At 47.8% G+C, this 18,455-nt stretch overlaps 1 protein-coding gene across 1 annotated transcript; it reads left to right on the top strand.

The window, feature by feature from the left end:
* The first annotated feature begins 330 nt into the window (after window positions 1-330).
* Window positions 331-16,882, top strand: LOC119921283 (olfactory receptor 14A16-like). The gene is made up of 7 exons (XM_038741591.1): window positions 331-369; window positions 886-907; window positions 1,378-1,477; window positions 14,589-14,747; window positions 15,004-15,406; window positions 16,655-16,724; window positions 16,863-16,882. Exons 1-7 carry the CDS (start codon window positions 331-333, stop codon window positions 16,880-16,882), a joined length of 813 nt encoding a protein of 270 aa, XP_038597519.1.
* The last annotated feature ends 1,573 nt before the right edge of the window (window positions 16,883-18,455 follow it).

Genomic DNA, 18,455 nt, shown 5'->3' with positions numbered 1-18,455 from the left:
TACTGTGTGCAGAACACTGTGCTAGGTTCACTGTCGGCAGGGAATATGTCTGCTTTTTGTTTATATTACAATGATGATGATGATAGTATTTGTTAAGTGCTTACTATGTGCCAGGCAGTGTTCTAAGTGCTAGACTGTACTAAGTGCTTGGCAGAGGACAATGTAGAGTTGGCAGACATATTCCCTGCTCACAGCGAGCTTATAGTTTGGAGGGGGAGATAGACGTTAATATAAATAAATAAATAAGTTAAAGTATATAAGACATGAAATACATAATTTATAGATAACATATATAATTATTGACCAGAGAGAAAAGAATAAGGAGGCACGATGGTACAGTACAATACAGGGGAAATCATGGACATACTTGTAGGCACTCAGTCCACTCTCTCCCATTACCTATTTTCCCTCCTCTCCCACTACAACCTGAATGCACCACTACTCCAACACCCACCTACTTACTGTGCCTGGACCTCATTTTTCCTGCAGTTAACCCCCTTGCTCACTCCCTCCCCATTGCCTGAAACTAACTCCTCCTTCACATCAATCAATCAATCAATCAATCGATGGTATTAATTGAGCACTTTGTGCAGAGTTGGGAAACATCTTCCCTGCTCACAACAAGCTTACAGTCTAGAAGGGAAGTCCAACAATCTGCATTACTCCGCTTCCCCTGAAATCCCACTAAGATTACATTTCATCCAAGAAGCCTTCCCTGATGAATCTCTCATCTCCCCATCCTATTTTCCCTCCTTTCTGCATCACCTCTACCCTCTAAGAACTTAGGTATTTACCATCCACCCCCACAACATTTATGCAAATATCCTTATGGTTGGCTGATTCTGTGACCTGTAATTAATTTTCCTGCCCGCCTCCGCCCTGCAGATTGTAAACTACTTGAGGGCAGGTATTTTATATACTTACTTTGGTATACTACTCCTAGGCTCTCATTACTATGCTCTGATTCAGTCAATCAATCAATCAATGGTATTTATTGAGTGTTTACTTTTTACTAAGTGCTGAACATGGCAAACCCCCCTACAAATTACCATTGATTGTTGAGGGGCCTTCCCCAACTAAGCCCTCACACTTCCTCTTCTCCCACTCCCTTGGCCTGGGATTTGCATACTTTATTCACCCCTCCCTCAGTCCCACAGCTCTTATGGACACAACCATAATGTACTTATTCATATCACACTCTGTCTCCTCCTTTTAGACTGTAACCTCATTGTGGGCAGGGAACGTATCTACCAACTTTGTTGTATGTACTCTCCGAAGCACGTAATACAATGCTCTGCACCCAGAAAGTGCTCAGTAAGTACCACCGGTAGATTGTTTGATCGGTGGATGGATTAATTCATTGGGTTTATCCATTAGGGGTTCACTTGAGGGTCAATGAGACCTTTCATTTCTGGGATGAAAAGACTTCTCAGGCCATGTTTGTGAATGCTTGCTTTACCTGCGTGTTCCTCAATGTGTAAATGAAGGGATTGAGAATTGGGGTCACAAACGTATTGAGAACAGCCACCGTCTGGGTTGTTGTCACCTCCCTGTTAGAAGGATTGCTGTAAATGAAGATACAACTGCCATAGGACATGGAGACAACCACCATGTGGGAAGAACAGGTGAAAAAGGACTTTTTCTTCTGCTGGGTGGAGGGAATTTTCAAAATGGTCTTAATGATGTATACGTAGGACAGGATCACTAATGATAGAGTGATAGCAGCCTGACCACGGCAGAATAAAATGTCAGCACCTCCAGAGATAGTGTGTCCAAGAAAGAGATCTGCAGCAAGGGGACAGTGTCACACCTGAAATGATGTATGTTATTGGTGGTAAAGGAATCCAGCTGCAGGGCAAAAGGAGAGTCAGGTAGCCTTCCAAGTAGCAGCAGAGGATGATCAGTGTACCGACTATGGGGGTCATGATGGTTGTGTAGTGTAAAGGTCTTCAGATGACCAAATAACGGTCATAGGACATGCAAGCCAGAACTCTGACACCCGCAGTAGGATGTAGAAGATTATTTGGGTTGTACAACAAATATAGGAGATGATTTTGATTCCTGTCAAAATGCTCAAAAACGATTTGGGAATGCAGACAGAAATTTCTAAATTTAGACAATGCAGACAGAAATGCAGACATAGATTTCCAGGAGCAATGAATTACGCAGTGAGAATGTGAAGGTGAGGGACCAGGAGGGTGAGGGTGATGAGGGTCAGATTTCCAGTAATGCTCAGCAGGTAGGCGAAGAGAAAAAAGGAGAAAAGGCAAAATTACAAGGAGAGGTCATTTGTCAGACGCAGGAGAATGAATTTCATCACAGAGGTTCAATTTCTCAGTGCCGACTGGATTCAGTCTTAAACTGCAAGGGAAGATCATGCGGGAACCATATGTGAGAAAAAGTAGATATGGTAGATGGAATCATAATGCTCAGGCAGGTGGGCATCAGTGCTCCCAAACCTGAGTCAGATAGTCAGTTAGTCAATTGTATTCATTTAGTGGTTACTGCATGCAATGCACTGTACTCAGTGCTTAGGAGAGGATGAGATAACAATGTAAAAGACATGTTCCCTGCCCTCAACGAGCTTACAGTCTAGAGGGGGAGACAGAGCCGACATTCATATAAATAAATGCATAAATTCCAGATATGTACATAAATGTTGTGGGGCAGGGAGGTGGATGAATGAAGGGAGCAAATCAGGATGATGCAGAAGGGAGTGAGAGAAGAGGAAAGGAAGGCCTCTTGGAGGGGATGTGCCTTCGATAAGGCTTTGTAAGAGAGGAGTGTCATTGTCTGTCGGATATGAGGAGGAAGGGCGTTCCAGGCCAGAGGCGGGATGTGGACGAGAGGTGGGCAGGGAGACAGACGAGATCGAAGTATAATCAGAGAGTTAGCATTAGAGAAAAGTAGTGTGCATGCTGGGTTGTTGTAGGAGATTACTGAGAGGACTTGGAGACCAAGCCAAAGGGATGGATTTTCCACCCAAATGTGCAAGGATCCCGGACTTGGGAGTCAGGGAACCTGAGTTCTAATCCTGGCTCCACCCTTGTTTGCTGTATGACTTTGGGCAAGTCACTTAATATGACGGTGCCTCGGTTGCCTCATCTGTAAAATGGGGACTCAATACTTGCTCCCCATCCTACGTAGAGTGGGAGCCCGGTGTGGGATGGGGCTCTGTTCCACCTGATTAATTTGTACCTACCCCAGAGCTTAGAACAGTGCTTGACACATTGTAAGTGACTTAACAAATACCCTAATTAAAAGAACCTACGTCCTCTGAGTTCCAGGTCTGTGCTCTGTCCAGTAGAGTACACTCCTTCCCCTTGTTAGTAATACTGCTACGAGAGCGTATTAAGCACTTTCTGTGTGCCAAGAACAGAGCTAAGATCTGGGGTAGATTGTGTTGTTTTATACTGTCGAGTCATCTTCAACCCATAACAACGCCATGGACACATCTCTCCCAAAATGACCCACCGCCATCTGCAATCATTCTGGTAGTGTAGCCGTAGTGTTTTCTTGGTAACAATACAGAAGTAGTTTACCATTCCCTCCTTCCATACGGTAAACTTGAGTTTTTGCCCTTGATTCTCTCTGATTCATTCAATTGTATTTATTGAGCACTTACTGTGTGCAGAACACTGTACTAAGCGCTTGAGAAGTACAAGTTGGCAACATATAGAAATGATCCCTACCCAACAACGGGATCACAGTCTAGAAGGGGGAGACAGACAACAAAACAAAACATATGATCAGGTGTCAAGTCATCAGAATAAATAGAAGTAAAGCTAGATGCACATCATTGACAAAATAAATAGAATAGTAAATATGTACAAGTAAAATAAATAGAGTAATAAATCTGTACAAACATATACAGGTGCTGTGGGGAGGGAAAGAAGACAGGGCGGGGGAATGGGGAGGGGCAGAGGGAAAAGGGGGCTCAGTCTGGGAAGGCCTCCTGGAGGAGGTGAGCTCTCAGTAGGGCTTTGAAGGGAGGAAGAGAGCTAGCTTGGCGGATGTGCGGAGGGAGGGCATTCGAGGCCAGTGGGAGGACGTGGGCTGGAGGTCGACGGCGGGACAGGCAAGAACGAGGCACTGTGAGGAGGTTAGCGGTAGAGGAGTGGAGGGTGTGGGCTGGGATGTAGAAGGAGATAAAAGAGGTGAGGTAGGAGGGGGCGAGGTGATGGAGAACCTTGAAACCGAGAGTGAGGAGTTTTTGCTTTATGCATAGGTTGACTGGTATCCACTGGAGATTTTTGAGGAGGGGAGTAACATACCCAGAGCGTTTCTGCACAGAGATGATCCGGGCAGCGGCGTGAAATATAGACTGAAGTGGGGAAAGACAGGAGGTTGGAAGAACAGAGAGGAGGCTGATGCAGTAATCCAGTCGGGATAGCACGAGAGATTGAACCAGCAAGGTAGCGGTTTGGATGGAGAGGAAAGGGTGGATCTTGGCGATGTTGCGGAGTTGAGACCGGCAGGTTGTGGAGACGGATTGGATGTGAGGGGTGAACGAGAGGGAAGAGTCAAGGTTGCAGGTTTGTGAGACGGGAAGGATAGTAGAACCATCTACAGTGACAGGAATGTCAGGGAGAGGGCAGGGTTTGGGAGGTAAGATAAGGAGTTCAGTCTTGGACATATTGAGTTTTAGATGGCGGGCAGCCATCAAGATGGAGATGTCCTGAATGCAGGAGGAGACCCGAACCTGAAGGGAGGGAGAGAGAGCGGGGGCAGAGATGTATATTTGGGTGCCATCAGCGTAGAGATGATAGTTGAAGCCGTAGGAGCGAATACGTTCACCAAGGGAGTGAGTGTAGATACAGAATAGAAGGGGATCTTCTGCTGCCCAGCACAGGTGAGTTTTGACTTATAGCAGATTGCCTTCCACTCTCTAGCCACTGGTCAATCTAGGAATGGAATTGATATGCCTCTGCCTGACTCTCCCTCCTGCATTTGAGACCGGTAGATTATTGGGAACTCTCCAGGCGTTACTCTGAGAGGGGACTGGGTTAGATATGAAAGAATAAATGAGGTTCATTTCCTGACCCAGCCAGGGTTCACAGTCTAAAAGATAAGAGATACAAATTCGTCTGTCTTTTACCAATACATTCAAGGATCACAATGGCGTTATTGTCTCCCTATTATGGCCCTGCCCCAGGCCAAGCCGAGGAGATCCCTCTCAATCAGTAGAAGCAGTGAGCAGTGTGGTCTAGTGGTTACAGCCTGGACCTGGTAGTCAGAAAGACCTGGGTTCTAATCCCAGCACTGCCGCTTGTCTGCTGTGTGACCTTGGGCAAATCACTTCACTTCTGTGGGTCTCAGTTCCCTCATCAGTAAAATCAGGATTAAGAATGTGAGCCCCATATGGGACAGGGACTGTGTCCAACCTTGTATCGACCCAGCTCTTAGTACATGGCAAGGGTGACGTAGAAGGGTTTTGGAGAAGAGGAAATGCGGGCTTAGACAGGGAAGGCCACTAGGAGGAGATGTGCCGCCAATGATGCTTTGAAAGTGTCAGGATGGTGATTGTCAGCTATGACGAGGGAGGGCATTCCATGCCAGAGGCAAGAGGTTGGCGGTGAAACAGATGAGATAATAATAATAATAATAATAATAATAATAATAATAATAATAATAATGACATTTATTAAGCGTTTAATATGTGCAGAGCACTGTTCTAAGCACTGGGGAGGTTACAAGGTGATCACGTTGTCCCATGGGGGGTTTACCGTCTTAATCCCCATTTTACAGATGAGGTAACTGAGGCACAGAGAAGTTAAGTGATTTGCCCAAGGTCACACAGCTGACAATTCGTGGAGCCGGGAATTGAACCCCTGACCTCAGATTTCAAAGCTCATGCTCTTGCCACTGAGCCACGCTGATTCCCTGAGATCGAGGTATAGCGAGTAGTTTCACATTGGAAGAAAGGAAATCTCAAGTTGTGGCCTCAGTTACCTCGTCTGCAAAATAAGCATTAAGACTGTGAGTCCCATGTGAGACAGGGACTGTGTCCAAACTGATTTACTTGTATCCACCCCAGCGCTTAGAATAGTGCTTGGAACAAAGTGAGCACTTAATAAATACCGCAGTTATTATCATCATTATCTCTCCCTCTAGACTGTAAGCTCATTGTGAGCAGCAACGTGTCTACCAATTCTGTTACATTGTGGTCTCCCAAGTGCTTAGTACAGTCATCTGGACTGTTAGCTCATTATGGACAGGGAGCGTGTCAGCTAATTCTGTTGCATTGTACAGAGTGCTTACTACATTAATTTATTCATTCATTCAATCGTATTTATTGAGTGTTTACTGTGTGCAGAGCACTGTACTAAGCGCTTGGGAAGCACAAGTTGGCAACATATAGAGACGGTCCCTACTCAACAGCGGGTTCACAGTCTAGAAGGGGGACAGATAACAAAACAAAACATATTAACAAAATAAAATAAATAGAATAAATATATACAAATAAAATTAATAGAGTAATAAATACGTACAAACATATATACATGTATACATGTGCTGTGGGGAGGGGAAGGAGGTAAGGCGGGGGGAAGGGGGAGGAGGGAGAGAGGAAGGAGGGAGCTCAGTCTGGGAAGGCCTCCTGGAGGAGGTGAGCTCTCAGTAGGGCTTTGAAGGGATATGTTTATTTGTTCATTGATAACGGATGTGGGGGGAACTTCCCTGTCACATGTTTCCCAAGTGATCTGCCTTCTATCCTTCTTCCCCAGTCAAGCTTTTTCCCAAAGGAAGAAACTGAGGCAACAGGTGACTTTCCTGAGTGTCCAGAGCAGAGCTAGGATCTGGTCTATGATTGGCTGAGTTTCCAGTCATCCTGCCACTGGGTCACCCCCATTAAGCCAATATCAGCACCTGTGTCGTGGTAAAGCTTCTCTCAGATTGCATGGGGTGGGGAGAGGTTCTTTTTGTGGAATTTGTTAAGTGCTTACTTACTAAGTCTTCAAACACTGTTCTACGTGCTGGAGTAGATACATGTTTATCATTTTGGACACAGTCCCTGTTCCACGTGGGGCTCAGAGTCTATGTGGGAGGGAGAACAGGTATTGAATCCTCATTTCATAGCTGAGAAAACTGAGGTCCATCAAAGTGAAGCGACTTGCCCAAGGTCACATGGCAAGTAAATGGCCGAGTTGGGAATAGAACCCAAGTTCTCTGACTTTCCAGTAGGCCATGCTGCATCTTTGGAGGAGGAATCTTTCTGACCAATCGTTATCTAGCCAAATCTCTCAGAGGAGGTGAATTGAGCTTCAGAAGATATGTGCGAGCCTGAGAGCCTATGTCCTGAATTGATTTTTGTACCCTCTTGTGAATAATAATAATTGTGGTATTTATTAAACATTTACTAGGTACCAAGCACTATGGTAAGCACTTGAGTAGATACAAGATAATTGGGTTAGACATGGTCCCTGTCCCATATGGGGTTCACAGGCAGTCAAGTTAGGCACTCAAGTTTCTTTTGCTGCTGCTTCTGCTGCTTCTCCAGTTCCTTTTCTCTTTCAGTTTAGCACTACTTAATCAATCAATCAATGGTGTTCATTGAGAATTTACTGTGTGCAGAACTCTGAACTAAGCACTTGGGAGAGTACAACAGAGTTGGTCGACTGAATCATTTATTCATTCATTCAATCATATTTCTTAAGTGCTTATTTTGTGTAGAGCACTGTACTAAGCCCTTGGGGAAGAACAATGCTACAATAAACAATGACAACCCCTGTCCACAATGAGAGCACAGTCTAGAGGCGGGAAGATAAACATCAATACAAAGAAACGAAAATATAAATATATACATAAGTGCTGTGGGGCTGGGAGAAGGAAGGAAGAGCAAAGAAAGCAAGTTATGATGATTTAAAAATGGAGTGAGAGATAAGGAAAACGGGGCTTAGCCTGGGATGTCCTCTTGGAATAGACGTACTTTCAATAAGGCCTTGAAGGGTGGGAGAGTAATTGTCTGTCAGATTAGAGGAGGGAGGGCATTCCAGGATAGAAACAGGACATGGGCCAGGGGTTTGCAGTGAGACAAGTGAGATCAAATCACAATGAGAAGGTTAGCACCGAGGAGCAAAATGTGCGGGCTGGATTGTAGAAGGAGAGAAGTGAGATAAGGTAGGAGGGAACGAGGTGATGGAGTGCTTTAAAGCAAATGGTGAGGATTTTTTTTTCTTTGATATAGAGGTGGATAGGAAACCACTGAAGATTTTTGAGGAGGGGGGGTGAGATGTCCTGAGTTTTTCTGTAGAAAGATAGTTCGGGGAGTGGTATGAAGTGTGGACCAGAGTGGTGAGAGACAGGTTGGGCGGTCAGCAAGGAGGCTGATGCAGTAATCTAGGCAGGATAGGTTGAGTGATTGCATTAACGTGGTACATATTTACTATTCTATTTATTTTCTTAATGATGTGCATCTAACTTTATTTTTATTTATTCTGATGACTTGACACTTGTCCACATGTTTTGTTTTGTTGTCTTCTAGACTGTGACCCCATTGTTAGGTAGGGACCATCTCTATATGTTGTCAACTTGTACTTCCCAAGCGCTTAGTACAGTGCTCTGCACACAGTAAGTGCTCAATAAATACGATTGAATGAATGAATGAACGTGGTAGCAGTTTGGATGGAAAAGAAAGGGCAGATTTTAATGATATTGTGAAGGTGGGACAAACAGGATTTTTTGACGAATCGAATATGTGGGTTGAATGAGAGAGCGGAGTCAAGGATAATGCCAAAGTTATGGCGTTGTGAAACGGGAAGGACGGTGGTGCCATCTACAGTGATGGAAGAGTCAGGGAGAGGACAGAGTTCAGGTGGGAAAATAAGGAGCTCTGTGTTGGACATGTTAAGTTTGAGGTGACAGGAGGACATCCAAATAGAGAAGCGTAGGGAGCTGGGGAAGGCGATGAGACAGGCAGTATGTGCACACAAACCGTACCCAACGGCTCAAGGCCAAACAGACTCAACAACAGGAGATAAAGAGACCAGGGCAAGAAAAACAAGCTTGCACCTGCAAGGCTCGGAGGCAGCCTCAAGGCCATATCCGCAGCCAGCGATGGTTGGCAACGGGTGGCTGGGGGGGGAGCCAGAGCAAACGCTTCGTGACTGGACAGAGCTGTTGTTAGGCTAGTGGCTGGAGGGCGGTGTGTGCTACATGGCCTGAGAAAACCCTGCCCCCGGGCAACGGGGGGTATAAGAAACGAACAAGACAAGGGGGAGCACAGGCGCCTCTCTCCGTCTCTCTCTCTCTCTCTCTCTCTCTCTCTCTCTCTCTCTCTCTCTCTTTCGCTCTCTCTCTCTCTCTCTCTCTCTCGCTCGCTCTCTCTCTCTCTCTTTCAACCATGTAACCGCTGATAGCAAATAAACGGCAACCAAGCTTTGAACCTCTGGCTGACTCTTCCTGGTATGAACGTGCGGGCCACGTCCGGAGATGTCCGAAGACCCGGATAGGGTAAGAACCCGAGAGTTGCCCCCGAAACCACGGGGAGCAACGAGTGGCGCCCAACGTGGGGCTCGGATACCCCCATTTGGGAAGGCCAGGGAGAGTGCCCCGTAGGCCAGGTAGCTAAAGGTCAGGTGGGAAGATGGGGACGGCACGATCGTTGCCCATATATAAGCCAGAAGATAAGGAATTGTACACCCGGCACTGTTACAAGGTATTGAGAAGTAAGGGGGTGCAGATTGAGCTGAAAACAATAAGGGAATTTATAGGGAAGATAACTATGACCTCCCCGTGGATATTTGGTTCCGGGATCACGGAGGAGCGGTGGGACGTTATTGGGGAACAGATGACGGCCTATGAAGACTCCCACCCGGGGGAGCTAAAGGACGTGGACTTCCTTATACACGGTATCCTCCGTGCAGCCTTTCAAGGGCCAGAGAGACTATCATGGCAGCCATCCAATAATTGGGCCATAAACCCCCTAATTGGGACTCCTCCCACGGGATGATCCAGAGGGAACGGGAAACCTCTGATGACTTTTTCACTCGTCTTAGTGAGAGAGAAGAGATGATGGTTGAAAGAATTGTATGTGTATAAAGGAAGAAGGAGGGAAAAGGAGAAAGAAAAGAGAAGGTGAAGCGATTGCAGGTGAAGGAAATTGTCTGCTGAGGCATCTACACCCTGCGAAGCAGGTGTCCCATAAGGGCGAATGATGGGTGGAGAGATTGCCTCTGAAGGAAATTGTATGTGTATGAAGGTTAGAGTAAGTGTGTATGAAGGAGAAAGAGAAGAGACACGAGGGAATTTTAGTCGAATGTCGGTCTTTCTGTAATACTCCTGTGTTGCCTGTGCGAAAACTGGGCTCCCCTCTGTCTTATCGGTTAGTCCAGGACTTGCGTGCAATTAACTCTTACGTTTTGCCTATGAATGCTGTGGTTCCTAGTCCTACGGCAGTAGTTAGTTCCGTGAGCCCCGAAGCAACCTGTTTTACTTGGATTGATCTAACTGGTGCTTTCTTTACTATCCCGGTGTCCTGTGAGAGCCAGTACCTCTTTTGCCTTTACCTGGGAAGGTCGTCAACTAACCTGGACGAGGCTTCCCCAGGGTTTTGTCCACTCCCTATCTTTTCGAGAGAATTGTGCAGAGCCTTATCTCCCCTCAAATTACCCAAAGGGATCAATATGTTCCAGTATGTGGATGGTATCCTTATTGCTGGGGACACGGAGGATCTGTGTTGGTCAGGTTCCCTCCAGGTCCTAGCATGTTTGCATCAGCTTGGTCTTAAAGTTAGTCACGAGAAACTGCAGTGGTGTCAGCCCCAGGTAAAATATCTTGGGTTCATGTTGCGGGCGGGAGAAAGAGCAATCGCCCCCAAGTGAGCAAGCCTTATTCAATGCATGCCTCGCCCACTACTAAGCGGGCCCTGAAGGTTTTCTTGGTGCGGCTGGGTTTTGTCGAGCTTGGATTCCAAAATTTGGGTTGTTAACCAGACCCCTTTTTGAGACGAAGTAGTTCGGGAAACTGTCGCTCCTCGATCTGACCTTCGCGATGAGCCTTTGTCCTCTTCTGATCTAACTTTGTTTACAGATGGATCCTCCTTTATGGACCAAGGGGTGCGCCTCACCGGCGCTGCTGTTGTTACCCTAACCTCTGTGCTGTGGACTGGCTCACTCCCAGCTTCTTGCAGTGCGCAGGCAGCTGAGCTTGAAGCCCTTACACAGGCATTGTTACTCGGTAAAGGGAAGCGTGTGACCATCTATACAGACTCTAAGTATGCCTTTGGGGTCTGTCATGCTTCAGGTACCCTGTGGCAAAGTCGGGGGTTCCTCACTTCAGCGGGTCGTCAGGTTGCTAATGGGGATCGTATAGAACGCCTATTACAGGCCCTCTTGCTCCCAGCCGAGGTGGCTGTCGTGCATGTGCATGCCCACACCCGAGGAAGTGATTCCCCGAGTTTGGGCAATCGCCGAGCTGACAAGGCCTCTCGTTGGGCAGCTCGGTATGTCCCCCTTGTATGTGCAGCTCCTGTTATGACCCTGGCCCCCACGTCTATGCCTGGCACTCTGTTGCCCTCCCTGATTACTGATAAGGAAAGAGCTGAGTGGCCTCGGCAATATGAGTCACTAGAACGGGACAGACTCTTTTGGGTCCCTGATGGACGCCTTATTTTGCCCGTTGCTGCACCGCGACCAGTTTGTCTGGGTCTTCACCGGGAGACTCACTTTGGTGCAGATGCCTTGGCAGCCACAGTTCTTCGAGTTTGGTTTGCCCCAAGTGTCCATCCTGTTGCCTAACGTGTTACAGCCAGTTGTGCTACTTGCCAGAGCTTCAATGTTCACCCTGGTCATCGGGTTCCCTTGGGGGGACGCCCTTGGGTCTATTCCCCTTTTGAGGGTTTGCAGGTTGATTTTGTGACACTTCCGAGGGCTGGTCGTTTCCGATATTTACTAGTCATTGTTGATCACCCGACTAGGTGGATGGGGGTTTTCCCTTCCTCCTGAGCAACTGCTCTTACGGTGGTGAAATGTCTCTAGCAGGAAGTCATTCCCAGGTTTGGGCGACCTGCTGTTATTGATTCTGATCAAGGATCACATTTTACTGAGTCTGTTCTATCTGACATTTATCGACCTGTCTCTATATGTTGCCAACTTGGACTTCCCAAGCGCTTAGTACAGTGCTCTGAACGCAGTAAGCACTCAATAAATACGATTGAATGAATGAATGAATGAATCGACCACTTGGAATTGTATGTTCTTTACATTCACCATACCAGGGCGATGATGCCCTGCGAGCCTATGTTTTGTCTCTCCAGGGAATTCTAGCTGAGCTGCAGGATGCTGGAATCCTTCATCAGCGCATCCCTCTCACCGATCATCTGCATCCGTTCATCGCTGGAGATTGGGTTTGGGTTAAGCGCATGGTCGGCAACGGTTCACTTAAGCCATCCTGGGAGGGACCCTACCAGGTTCTCTTATCTTCCTTTTCTGCAGTTCGTGTTGCTGAGCGCCCCTCATGGATCAACCACTCCCAGGTGAAGCCAGCCGTTTTTGATGCTTCGCCTCCTGATGGTACTCCCCCATCGGTTTCTGCTTACTCTCAGGATTCTGAGCCACTTGCTGTCCCAGCTTTACGGCTGCGTCGAACTTCTACCGGATGGGCCTCGGTCCCGTGAGATTTGTCTGGTTGCTTATTTGTGTGTCTTACCGCTGGTTTGGTTTTTTCCTGCGGTGTGTTTTTCAGCTCCTGAAGGCCTGCCTCTGATGTGCTTCATCTACCCTGATGCTTCTACAAACCCCGACCACACGCCTGTCCAAAGCTGAAGTCACGGACATGCAGCGCCGTCTGGACGCGGTGTTTCGCTGAGGAGGGGGATTGTTGTGTGTGCTCAGTTGTGCTTGAGTTTTTCTGTTGGATTTTTCTATCTTTTCTTTTTGCCTGGATGTTTTTGTCTTTTCCTTATCCTTTACTTTAGGCGCCGGCTTTGCGGAAGACCTTTGTTATCCTGAGGAGGGTCGTATGTGACCCTCCCGGTGGCCATGGGCCTCGGAAGGATCAAAGGGGGGTTTTGCTTTTGCTCATGTGCCTCCCGTGCCTCCTTCGTCTCTTTTGCTGCATAGTTGCCCGGGTGGTCCGCGAGATTAAGGTCGAGATGCTCCCATTGCGCGGATGCCCTTAGCGGTCCCCGCCATAACGGGAGGGGGACACGTAGGGAGCGGGGGAAGGCGATGAGACAGGCAGTATGTGCACACAAACCGTACCCAACGGCTCAAGGCCAAACAGACTCAACAACAGGAGATAAAGAGACCAGGGCAAGAAAAACAAGCTTGCACCTGCAAGGCTCGGAGGCAACCTCAAGGCCATATCCGCAGCCAGCGATGGTTGGCAACGGGTGGCTGGGGGGGAGCCAGAGCAAACGCTTCGTGACTGGACAGAGCTTTTGTTAGGCTAGTGGCTGGAGGGCGGTGTGTGCTACATGGCCTGAGAAAACCCTGCCCCCGGGCAACGGGGGGTATAAGAGACGAACAAGACAAGGGGGAGCACAGGCGCCTCTCTCCGTCTCTCTTTCGCTCTCTCTCTCTCTCTCTCTCTCTCTCGCTCGCTCTCTCTCTCTCTCTTTCAACCATGTAACCGCTGATAGCAAATAAACGGCAACCAAGCTTTGAACCTCTGGCTGACTCTTCCTGGTATGAACGCGCGGGCCACGTCCGGAGATGTCCGAAGACCCGGAAAGGGTAAGAACCCGAGAGTTGCCCTCGAAACCACGGGGAGCAACGGAGAAGTCTCGAAGGCAGGAGGAGATATGAGCCTGGAGAGGGGGAGAGAGATAATGGGAGGAGATGTAGATTTGGATATCAGCTTCAAAGGTCACAGATCCAGGTGCATAGCTGATGCAGAAGGGAGAAGGAGCCGGGGAAAAGAGGACTCAATCAGGGAAGGCCTCTTGGGGAAGATGAGGCTTTGAAGGTGGTGATAGTGGTGGTCCAGTGCATTTGTAAGGAGAAAGAGTTCCAGGCCAGAGGAAGGATGTGGAAAAGGGGCCGGTGGTGAAATAGACGAGATCTAGGTAGAGTGAGTAGGTTGGTGTTAGAGAAGTGTATGGGCTAGGCTGAAATGGGAAACAGCATGGAGAAAGAGCACTGGCCTGGGAGTCAGAAGGTCATCAGTTCTAACCCTGGCTCTGCCACTTGTTTGCTGTGTGACCTTGGATATGTCACTTAACTTCTTCATGCCTCAGTTACCTCATCTGTAAAATGTGGATTGAGACTGTGAGTCCCATATATCATAGGGACTGTGTCTAACCCAATTTGCTTGTATCCACCCCAGTGCGTAGTACAATACCTGGAACACAGTAAGTGCTCAACAAATGCCGTAATTATTAATTATCATTATTATGGGAGAGCAGTGAGGTAAGGTAGGAGGAGAAAAGGGGATATGAGTGCTTTAAAGTCAGTTGTAAGGGGGTTTCCTTTTGATGGGGAGGAAGATGGGAAACCACTGGAGGTCCTTGAGAAGTGGATAAGCTTGGACTGAATAGTTTTGTAGAAAAATGATCTGGGCAGCAGAGCGAAGTTTGGACTAAAATAGTGAGAGACAGAGAGTAACAACACCATCTCAGTATTTTTATATTCATTATCTTTCACCTCCAGAAAGGACATGTCAAACTGCACCACGGTGATGGAACTCTTCCTGCTGGGGTTCTCGGCGGTCCAGAAGCTGCAGCTGGTCCACACCACGCTGTTTTTCCTGGTCTACCTAGCGGCCCTGATGGGGGATCTCCTCCTCGATGCCATCACCACCCTCGATCGGTACTTCCACACCCCCATGTACTTCTTCCTCAGGAACCTGTCCATCCTCGACCTCTGCCTCATCTTCGTCACCATCCCCAACTCAATCCTCAACTCCCTGACCTACCGTAGATCCGTATCTTTCCTGGGCTGTGTCCTTCAGGTGTTTTTCTTTATCTCATTTGTATCGTCAGAGAGAACCCTCCTTGGCGTTGTCGTATGACCACTATGTGGCCATCTGCTGCCCCCTGCGCTATGAGGTCATCATGAACCCAAGGGCTTGTTGGAAGACAGCCGCCACTTCCTGGCTGATCGGGGGCCTCTCTGGCATCATGCACTCGGCCACAATCTCCTCTCTACCTTTCTGTGGCGGTATTGGTGTCCACCAGATCTTCTGTGACATTCCCCAGCACATGAAACTCTCTGGCTCTGAGGGCATGCTGCAGGAAGTGGGGATCTGCACATTCCTTACCCTGTTGTCTTTAATCTGCTTTACATTCATTGGCGTCTCTTATGTTCACACTTTCCGGGCCCTGCTGAATATGCCATCAGTCGATGGCCGGGTCAAAGCCTTCTCCACCGGCCTGCCTCACCTTGTCGTCGTCATCATATTTCTCTCCATGAGCAGCTATGAGTATCTGAACCCTCCTTCAAAGTTTCCCTCGACGCTGGACCTGCTGGTGTCCTTGTTTTACGCCGTGGTGCCCCCTGTCCTGAATCCCCTCATCTACAGCCTGAAGAACAGGGACATGAAGGCCGCTTTGGGGAGCATGGCCTGAGGAAAGCTGAGAAGCAGCATGGCCTAATTGATAGAGCCTGGGGCTTAGATTAGAAGGACCGGGATTCTAGTCCTTGGCGCCATCACATGTCTGCAGTGTGACCTTGGGCAAGTCAGTTCACATCTCTGTGCCTCAGGTTGTCTCATCTACAAACTGGGGATGAAGAACGTGAGCCCCATGTGGGACGTGGGCTGTGTCCAAACTGATTGGCTTGTATCTACACCAGAGCTTAGCACAGTGCCTGGCATGTAGAAAGTGCTTAACAAATATCACAGAAAAAAGCTACTCACCGAGGATAAAGTGTCCTCTTTCACTCTGAAAATTCTAGTCTTCCAAAGAATGATCAGAAAATAATGTTTCATATTTGTTCAGACCTCCTCCTTTAGGTTGGAATGTGTGATATGTGACTCCTGAGGGTGACTGGCAACCGGTACTGATTTCATTGAAGGAAAGGATTGTCTCCAATTTACTCTGCTGTACTCTGCCTCTTCCCCTTTTCCTTCCCCCCCCACCCAGCTACCACCTCCTCCTCCAACTCCCAGTTTCCTCCTGCAACCCTCAGTTCCCTCCTCCAACCTCCAGCTTCCTCCTCCAACCTCCAGCCGCCCCTGCCTCCAACCCCCAACTTCCTCCTCCATCACCTAGTTTCCTCTTCTAGCCCCCAGCTTCCTCCACCAACCTTTAGTTTCCTCTTCCACCTCCCAGTTTCCTTCTCCATTCCATTTCTTCCACTAACCCCCATCTTCCTCTTCTTCCTCTCCCCAAGTTTCTCCTCTGAATCGTCTCCTCCCCGTCCCCCCAACCTACTCCTCTTTGTCCCAGCTGTTTCTTCCATTGGCCTGGGAGTCAAAAGGATCCGGGTTCTAATCCTTCCTCTGCCTTTGTCTGCTGTTTGGCCTTTGACAAGTTACTTCACTTCCCTGTGACTCAGTTACCTCAACTGTAAAATGGAGAGTAAGACAGTGAGCTTCATACGGGGAATGGACTGTGTCCAACCTGATTAGATTGTATCTACACCAGCATTTAATAGAGTACCTGGAGCCTAGTAAACACTTAATTAATACCATAAAAAAGTAGTCTCGCAGACTGCTCTTCCTGAATCACCTAGAACTCCTGAGATTTAGGCATCTCCCACCAACCCGAAATTAGGAATCCAGAAGCAGTAAGCTTCCGCGGGCGCCGCGAGCGAGGCTGGTGCAGGATGAAGGCCTCGGGCACCGTAAGTGGGCCGGCCGGGCGATCGGTCGGGGGTCGGGGCTGTTTTGGGGGCGCCCCTTCACCCCCAATCGGGGGGCTTCTCCGTGGCCCTCCTCCTCCCTCCGCACTGGGGTCCCGGGTCCCTCCTTCGCGGGTCCAGGGCCCGAGCCCGAGCTGTAGGAGACGCCAACATGGCGGCGGTCATTCATTCATGAGCTCTTAGTACACGGCTCTGCATTCATTCACTCATTCATTCAATCGTATTTAATAATAATAATAATAATACTTTTGGCATTTGTTAAGCACTTACTATTTGCAAAGCATTGTTTTAAGTGGTGGGAGGATACAAGGTGAGCAGGTTGTCCCACGGGGGGCTCACAGTCTTAATCCCCATTTTCCGGATGAGGGAACTGAGGCTCAGAGAAGTTAAGTGACTTGCCCAAGGTCACACAGTCGATATGTGGCGGAGGCGGGATTCGAACCCATGACCTCCGACTCCAAAGCCCGGGCTCTTTCCACTGAGCCACGCTGCTTCTATAGCCACGCTGGAGCGCTTATGCTGTGCAGAGCACTGTACTAAGCGCTTGGGAAGTACAGGGTGGCACACAGTAATAGTAATAATTATTATTATTCAAAGCCCTACTGAAAACTCACCTCCTCCAGTAGGCCTTCCCAGACTGAGCCCCCTCCTTCCTCTCCCCCTCCCCGTCCCCGACGCCTTACCTCTTTCCCTTCCCCACAGCACCTGTATATATGTTTGTACGTATTTAGTACTCTATTTATTTAACTTGTACATGTTTATTCTATTTATTTTATTTTGTTAATGTGTTCTGTTTTATTGTCTGTCTACCCCTTCTAGGCTGTGAGTCCGCTGTTGGGTAGGGACCGTCTCTATATGTTGCCAACTTGTACTTCCCAAGCGCTTAGTACAGTTCTCTGCACACAGTAAGCGTTCAATAAATATGATTGAATGAATGAATGAATGAATGAGAAGCAGCATGGCTTAGTGGACAGAGCATAGGCCTGGGAGTCAGAAGAACTTTGGTTCAACTTCCAGATCCTCCACTTGTCTGCTGTGTGATCATTGGCCAAGTTACTTAACTTCTCTGTGCCTCTGTTCCCTCATCTGTAAAATGGGAATTAAGACAGTGAGCCCCATGTGGGACAAGAGACTGTGTCCAACCTAACTAATTCCTATCTACCCCAGTGCTTGATAAAGTGTTTGATACATAGTGAGTGTTTAACAAATGCAATATTAATAATAATAAGGATAATAATAGTGAGCAATCTCACACTTTCTCTTATTCTGGTTTATGGTTTGTATATTTGAATATTCATTTAACCACCAAGCAGAAAAATAATGACCCCACCACTCCTTTCATTCTTTTCCCCTCTGATAACAGAAATAATAGCAACTGGGAAAATGGGTGAATTCATTTGATCTAAATTTGAGTTTGATGGAAGCTGAACCTCAGCTGCTGCCTTCTTTACATGCCAATAACACGGTATGAGCAGGCCCATGAAAGATACAGTAGTAATAAAGCTGATAATGAATCAGGTTAATCAGTAAAATAGTGAATAAATTGTCCAAAGTACTCAACAACAGGGCTGGCAAAGAAATGAGGGCAGCAGGGGAACCCCTCCTCGCCTCTCCCTCTGCGCCCAGCTCTCTCCCAGGCCACGATGATATTTACTATTTACTGTGTACGGAGTACTGTTCTATGCACAGAGGGTGGAGCAATGCAAAACAAAA

Source organism: Tachyglossus aculeatus, assembly GCF_015852505.1.
Source record: "Tachyglossus aculeatus isolate mTacAcu1 chromosome 12 unlocalized genomic scaffold, mTacAcu1.pri SUPER_6_unloc_2, whole genome shotgun sequence".
In the NCBI taxonomy this organism is placed as follows: Eukaryota; Metazoa; Chordata; class Mammalia; order Monotremata; family Tachyglossidae; genus Tachyglossus; species Tachyglossus aculeatus.
Note: the sequence above shows the minus strand (reverse complement) of the source record. Positions and strands in the feature narration are given on the sequence as shown.

What these genes read in the sequence shown, in the direction of transcription:
- LOC119921283 (XM_038741591.1), top strand. Translation starts at nt 331, where the DNA reads ATGGTACAGTACAATACAGGGGAAATCATGGACATACTT. An exon ending in GGGAAATCATGGACATACTT is followed by an intron (nt 370 to 885) that starts GTAGGCACTCAG and finishes TCCGCCCTGCAG; the next exon opens with ATTGTAAACTACTTGAGGGC. An exon ending in GCCATCACCACCCTCGATCG is followed by an intron (nt 14,748 to 15,003) that starts GTACTTCCACAC and finishes CATGAACCCAAG; the next exon opens with GGCTTGTTGGAAGACAGCCG.